Source organism: Dipodomys merriami, unplaced genomic scaffold (genome assembly GCF_024711535.1).
Source record: "Dipodomys merriami isolate MVZ:Mamm:240054 unplaced genomic scaffold, mDipMer1.0.p SCAF_10, whole genome shotgun sequence".
Taxonomy (NCBI): domain Eukaryota; kingdom Metazoa; phylum Chordata; class Mammalia; order Rodentia; family Heteromyidae; genus Dipodomys; species Dipodomys merriami.
Window position 1 is genome coordinate 20,001,266 of NW_027202271.1, and position 6,972 is coordinate 20,008,237.

The window sequence follows — 6,972 nt, forward strand, 5'->3', positions numbered from 1 at the left end:
TTAAGATATTTTCCATACTTCACAGACCAAACACATAAAGGAAATGTTTCTCTTTTCCCAGCTTTGGATCAAGCATTTCTTCCCATGTAGCCAACTGTGTAGCCATCCCAGTGGACACAGAATATAAACTACATACTAGAAAGAAACAGAAGGATGAGCAAGCCCACAATGTGGAAGCTTCGTTTTATTTTGCTTTCAGCCATACTGAGATTTGAACTCGGGACTTAGCACTTTCTAGCAAATACTCTTACGACTTGAACCATAACCCCCACCCCATCCCAGGATGGGAAGCTTTACAACAAAGCAAACAACATAAATACATGCATGGTGGTCATGCTGACAAAAATATGAAATACAAGTTACAGATGAGTCAACAAAACCCAGGCATGAAGTCCAAAAAGTTGACTATTTTTGTACTTTACCAAGAAACAAACTTTTGGGAAAGACATGAATAGTAACTGCATTTAAGTAGGCAACTCTAAAATACAGGAGAAATCTCAGACATAAAAGGGAATATAATTTCATTCCATCAGAAAATATTGTGATTCCAATCTAATAACATGGAAAAAGACCCAGTTGGGTATGGAGTAGAAACATAAAACAATAGGAGAAATGGGATTGCAGAACAGCTTTTTAACCTATCACGAACTGTCATAAACAATGAGCTAAAACAAATTATTGAACATCCAAACTCACCAGAGTATTGATCTTATCAGTTACCGCCTAGAGAAGACACTGAGCATGAATTAATTTGCTCTCTCTGTCTCTTGCTATGTGGCTTTAATATCACTCATGTAACAATATATCTCTACTTTGTATATAAAAACTGAATAAAACTCAGAAGTCGGTAATGAAAAACCACACCATTACAACCTTCATTTTATTGGGACTAACCGATGACCCTCAACTCCAGATTCCAATTTTTGTCTTCCTGCTTTTCCCATACATGTTGAGTATATTGGGGAATCTGACTATCATATCCCTTACTTTATTGGATTCCCACCTTAAAACACCCATGTATTTTTTCCTACAAAATTTTGCCTTTCTGGAAATTTCATTTACATCTGCCTGTATCCCCAGATACTTGTATAACATAGCCACGGGTGACAGGTCAATTACCTATACTACCTGTGTCATCCAAGTGTTTTTTACTGATATCTTTGGAGTCATTGAATTTTTCCTTCTGGCCATTATGTCCTACGATCGCTACGTGGCCATCTGTAAACCCTTGCATTATGTGACCATCATGAACAGCAGAGTGTGCAGAAAGCTGGTCCTCTGCTGTTGGATGGCTGGCTTGTTGATTATATTCCCACCACTTACCCTGTTCCTGAATTTGAAATTCTGTAACTCCAACATCATTGATTATTTTTTCTGTGACGCATCACCTATCCTGAAGATTTCCTGCTCAGACACATGGCTCATAGAGCAGTTGGTGATTTTCTGTGCTGTGCTGACCTTCATTCTGACCCTCATCTGTGTGGTTCTGTCCTACATATACATCATCAAGACCATTCTACGATTCCCTTCTGCCCAGCAAAGGAAAAGGGCCTTTTCCACCTGCTCTTCCCACATGATCGTGGTTTCTATCACCTATGGCAGCTGCATCTTCATCTATGTGAAGCCCTCAGCAAAGGAATCGGTGGCGATCAACAAAGGTGTGGCAGTGCTAATGACATCTATTGCCCCCATGTTGAACCCATTCATTTACACTCTGAGGAACAAGCAAGTGAGACAAGCTTTCAGCGATTCCTTCAAAAAACTTGCCTTCATCTCAAAGAAGAAAGAATATGTTTAAATGTACAAATAAAACAAAGTCAGAAAATAAATCCCTGAACTTCTCATTTGTTTTGTTGATCTGATTTCTATTCTGGTGAACCTTTTCAAGCATTCTATTTCTTGCACCCACAACAATACTACCATGTAAGTTCATTCCCCTCATAAAACAATCCTCTTTCAGGATATTCTCCAAATCAAAAAAAAGTGATTTTTTTTCTGCTAATGATGCTTTTAAATGTGTGTGTTAATACAGGGGGCTTTGAACTCAGAGTCTGAGCACTGTCCCCTAGCTTTCTGACTCAAGGCTGGTGCTCTACCTCATAAGCCACAACTCCAGTTCCAACTTTTTGATGGTTAATTGGAAATAAGAATGTAGTTGTGGAGATGGGAGGAAAGGGATGGTAGGGGAAAAAACAAAGGAGGAAGCAACAATGCTTGATAAGAAATGTACTCATTACCTTGCTCATGTGATTGTAACCCCTCTGTACAGTATTTTCACAATAAAAAACTTATTTTTAAAAAAGAGTGTCATGGGGCTGGGAAGGTGGCTCAGTGATAGAGCGCCTGCCTTGCATGCAACAGGCACTGGATTCGATTCCTCAGCACCACATAAGCAAAAAGAAAAAAGCCAGAAGTGGCGCTGTGGCTCAAGTAGTAGAGTGCTAGCCTTGAGATGAAGAACTGAGGGACAGCGCCCAGGCCCAGAGTTCAAGCCCCATGACCGCCCCCCCCCAAAAAAAAAGAGTGTCATGGCCTTTCCTTTCCAGTCTGGCTTCAAACTGCAAACCTCAGATCTCAGCTTCCTAAGTAGCTTGGATTACAGGTGTGATCCATCAGCATCCAGCTCTTGTTAATGATTTTATTTCACTTTTTTCCTGTTAGTTTCCTCCTATTTTAATTTTTTTAATTGACATCCATTATTTTTACAAGGGAGGTTTCCTTTCAGTGAATCCGTTCATGTGTACTTTTTAAATCATACTCACCCTCTACACTTCTGCATCCTCCCTCCTCTCCTTTCCCAAACCAGTCTCATCAAGTTGCCTTGTTCTAGTTTCATGCATGTAATATAAAGTATTTTCTTACCTCCTCCTTCTTTCCCTCCACATTTGCGCCTCTCCCACTAATGCCTACGCCCCAGACAAGAAATGTTTCAACTTCTTACTATTTGTTTTTTTGTTAAAATTTGCACTAATTCTTTGAAGTTAATGATTCTATTCCTATCTAGAAAAATCAAAAGCAAAGTAAAATAATACATGCAAATACAATAAAGAAACAAATAGCCAGGTGTCAATGGCTCATGCCTGTCATCTGAACTACTCAGTAGGCTGAGATCTAAAGACTGCAGTTAGAAGCCAGCCCAGGGAAGGAAAGTCTGTGAGACTCTTATCTCCAATTAACCACCAGAAATGGAGAAATCACTCAAGTGGTAGAGCACAAGCCTTGAATATAAAATGACAGAGACAGCCCCAGGTCCTGAGTTCAAGCCCCAGGACTGGCATCAAAAGAAGGAGGAGGAAGAGGAGGAAGAAGAGGAGGACGAAGCAAATAGCTTGAATTGTATTGTGCTTCCAAAAATATTATGTGATTTAGAGTTTTCTTTACTTCTTCCAGTCAAAATGTTGCTGAAAGGTTAAATGGATTAAATTAAAATTTTTGAGAGCCTAGTTCTTGGCATTCAAACAGATACAAAAGAAATTTTCAATATCCCTTATCTTACTTAGCTCATTAATAACCTACCATAAGGGAAGTTATTTAATCACCTTTCTCAATAAGTGACATGATAGAATTTTAAAGTAGCAACAACAAAAATAAATGTATATCCAAATAAATATATTCAAAATAAAACAGAATTTGCTGTATAGGATCCTAAAATTTATTCATACTTGTGTATATATTTGTACACATATAAAATGTTGAAAATTTGAAGTTAACACATTAGTATAACTCCACTGAACAGGTAGTTCAACAAAATGAATACCAGGAAGCTAAAACATGTCTTGACTGAAAGAGGTAAGAACTAAAAGGAGGGAGTATGGAAGAATACAAAGAGGAATGGTGGACAAATATAGCCATTATACTCAAGTATATCCATGGAAACTGAACTGAAACTTGAGGAGATGGGTAAGAGGGTATAGATGGGGATTCAGAACGATGGAAGGGATAACTCGGATCATGATGAATTATACACATAAATTGACATGTCAAATTGAAACCCTTTTGTCCAACTCATTGAAGATATATACATATATACATATATTTAAACAATGAGATACTAGGGATTTTAGACTTCCTGTTACCTCGATCAAACAAAAATTATCTTTCCCTCATTCTTCCATCCAGTTTCTAGTCTTCATTTACATCTCAATTGAAATGTCATTCATCTACATAGAAAGTCCTTTCCACCACAGAGCCCCCAAATAAAATCTAGAGAAATTGTCTATCCTAGAGGCCAGGTATGAGAGTCCATACCTGTCATCCCAGCTATTCAAAAATCAAAGAGAGGAAAAAAAGAGCCCTTGTGAATGTGGGGCTGAAGTGTGAGAGTACCTGCCTAGTAAACAAAAGGCCTGAAGTTCAAACCTCAGTCCAGTGAAAAGTGTGGGGGAGTACTTGATCACAAAAAAGTCAGTGAGATGGGGCTGGGAAGGTGGCTCAGTGGTAGAGCGCTTGCCTTGCATGCATGAGGCCCTGGGTTCGATTCCTCAGCACCACATAAGCAGAAAAAGCTGGAAGTGGCACTGTGGCTCAAGTGGTAGAGCACTGGCCTTGAGTTGAAGAGCTAAGGGACAGCACCCAGGCCCAGAGTTCAGGCCTCACAACCAACAAAAAAAAAAGTCAATGGAACAGAAAAGCAAGTCCGCAAATAAACACATATCTAGATTGTCATTTTATCTTTGACAAAGGCCCAGACATCACTAGGTATATCATCTTGCAGTTGTTTTACAAAAAATGATCACCTAAAATTTATGCAAATGGTTGGATATATATTTGACTGGTAATCACGTAGAAAATCATGATTCGGCAAAAATGACATAATATTAATTTAGACTTTATTAGTTCCATATTCAAAACAAAAGCATGTACCTTTATGGAAAAACCTTCCCATAACATAATTTCAAACACCAAATAGCATCCCAAGTAGATTTCTTTAAATACCATCTATGTTACACAAAGTCCTCAAAAGAGTGGAGAAAAAATGCAGGGCATTCTCAATTTTAAGAACTCAGAATAATATGAGTACCAAAACATGGTAAGAATTTAAAGAGGGGGTTGGAGGAAGGAAAATTAGGAGACAAATGAGGGAAGGGATAACAAGTTTGACAAGAAATGTACTCATTACCTTATTTATGTAACTGTAACCCCTCTATACATCACCTCGACATTAAAAAAAAAAGATTTCCCAAAAAAAAGGATAATTAAAGAAAGAAATTACTGATCAATCTGGAAAGTTAACAAACTAAATCCTATAATACATAGAAAGGGAAATATATAATAACATGTTCAAATTTGTGTAAAGAAGATGGTTTTACATTTTAAACAAAATAAAGAATTCACTACATCTTACAATTAATAAAAATGCTGTTGAAATTAATGGATATGTAAGTTTTATTATCACAATGAGTATATTTGATACCTATTTTTCTTTTTTCTTTTTTTTAATTTCTCGTAAAGATGCTGTACAGAGAGGTTACAGTTACATGAGTAATGAGTGCATTTCTTGTCAAGCATTGTTACCCCCTGCTTTGTTTTTCTCCTACTGCCCCTGCCCTCCCCACCTCCCCCAGTCCCCCCACAAGTTGTAAAGTTCATTTCCAAATAGTATCTTGTGAGTATCATTGTTGCCATGGGTCATCCTCTGTCCTTGTTTCAGCATTTTGTTATTCCCTTTCCAATATTTTTTCTTAATTTTTATTGTAAAGGTGATGTACAGATGGGCTACAGCTACATGTCAGATTGATATAATTTAAATTGCAAACTAGTAATAGCGGTAAACTTATAGATATTGAAGTCAAGACGCCAGATTGTTGACAAGCATCCTTTTCACACAGACCTCATCCCCTTGGGCCTGCAACAAGTATGTAGATTACAGGAAAAGCTAACTTAGGAGAAGATACCAGAAAAAGGATGGCCATAAAAACTAGAGGGAAGTGGACATTTAATCTCAAATCTCTAAAAATAAGGAGTAATATATTTGTTCTTGTATCTTGGGTTGTTTTGGGTTTTTTGTTTGTTTGTTTGTTTTTTAATTCTGTGGTGGCTACTTTTCCACATGGGTTTTCAAGAAATATCCACAGCAAAAAGTACTGGTATTGTGGTGGGAAGGGATGTTAAGGGAAAAACAAAGAAGAAGATAACAATGCTCGATGGGAAATGTACTCATTACCTTACTCGTGTCACTGTAACCCTTCTGTACAGTATCTCTATAAATATAATTTTTTTAAAGTACTGGTAGAACCCCCCATCAGACTCATCTAAGGATAGTCCAGTGAGCCTAACTCCACAGTAAACCCCCAGATTGCTGTCATAAATAAAGTCTGCAAGCTGGAAGGGATGTGGTCAGAAGGGAACTCTACTGCATTGTTGGTGGGAGTGTAAACTTGTTCAACCACTTTGGAAAGCAGTATGGAGGTTCCTCAAAAGACTCCACATAGATGACCCAGCAATCCCACTTTTGGGCATTTACCCAAATGATCACAAACAAGGCCATACTAAAGCTACCAGCACAACTATATTTATTGCAGCATTACTTACCATAGCTAAGATACAGAACCAGCCCAGATGTCCCTCATAGATGAATAGATCAAGAAAATGTGGTATATGTACACACACACACACACACACACACACACACACACACACACATATCAGTAGATATGTGTGTGTGTGTGTGTGTGCGCGCGCACACACACATACACACACACACACACAATGGAATTCTATGCCTCCATCAGAAAGAATGACATTGCCCCATTTGCTAGGAATGGAAAGACTTGGAAAAAATTATATTAAGAGAAGTAAGCCAGGCCCAAAGAAACATAGGTCCCATGCTTTCCCTTACTTACAATAACTAGTATATGTCTGGACAAGCAGAAAAGGTCCAAAGCTATGTACTTATGACCAGATAAGATGATGTTAAGTGAAATGAACCCCAAGATAGGGACACAGTGTTTTTTTTCTTTCTTGCTATTGTTT

The 6,972-nt window shown here is 38.0% G+C and overlaps 1 protein-coding gene across 1 annotated transcript; it reads left to right on the forward strand.

The window, feature by feature from the left end:
* The first annotated feature begins 850 nt into the window (after positions 1-850).
* On the forward strand, positions 851-1,798 carry LOC138838327 (olfactory receptor 6C2-like). The gene has a single exon (XM_070037678.1). The coding sequence runs from the start codon at positions 851-853 to the stop codon at positions 1,796-1,798; it is 948 nt and encodes a 315-aa protein (XP_069893779.1).
* Positions 1,799-6,972: the final 5,174 nt, after the last annotated feature.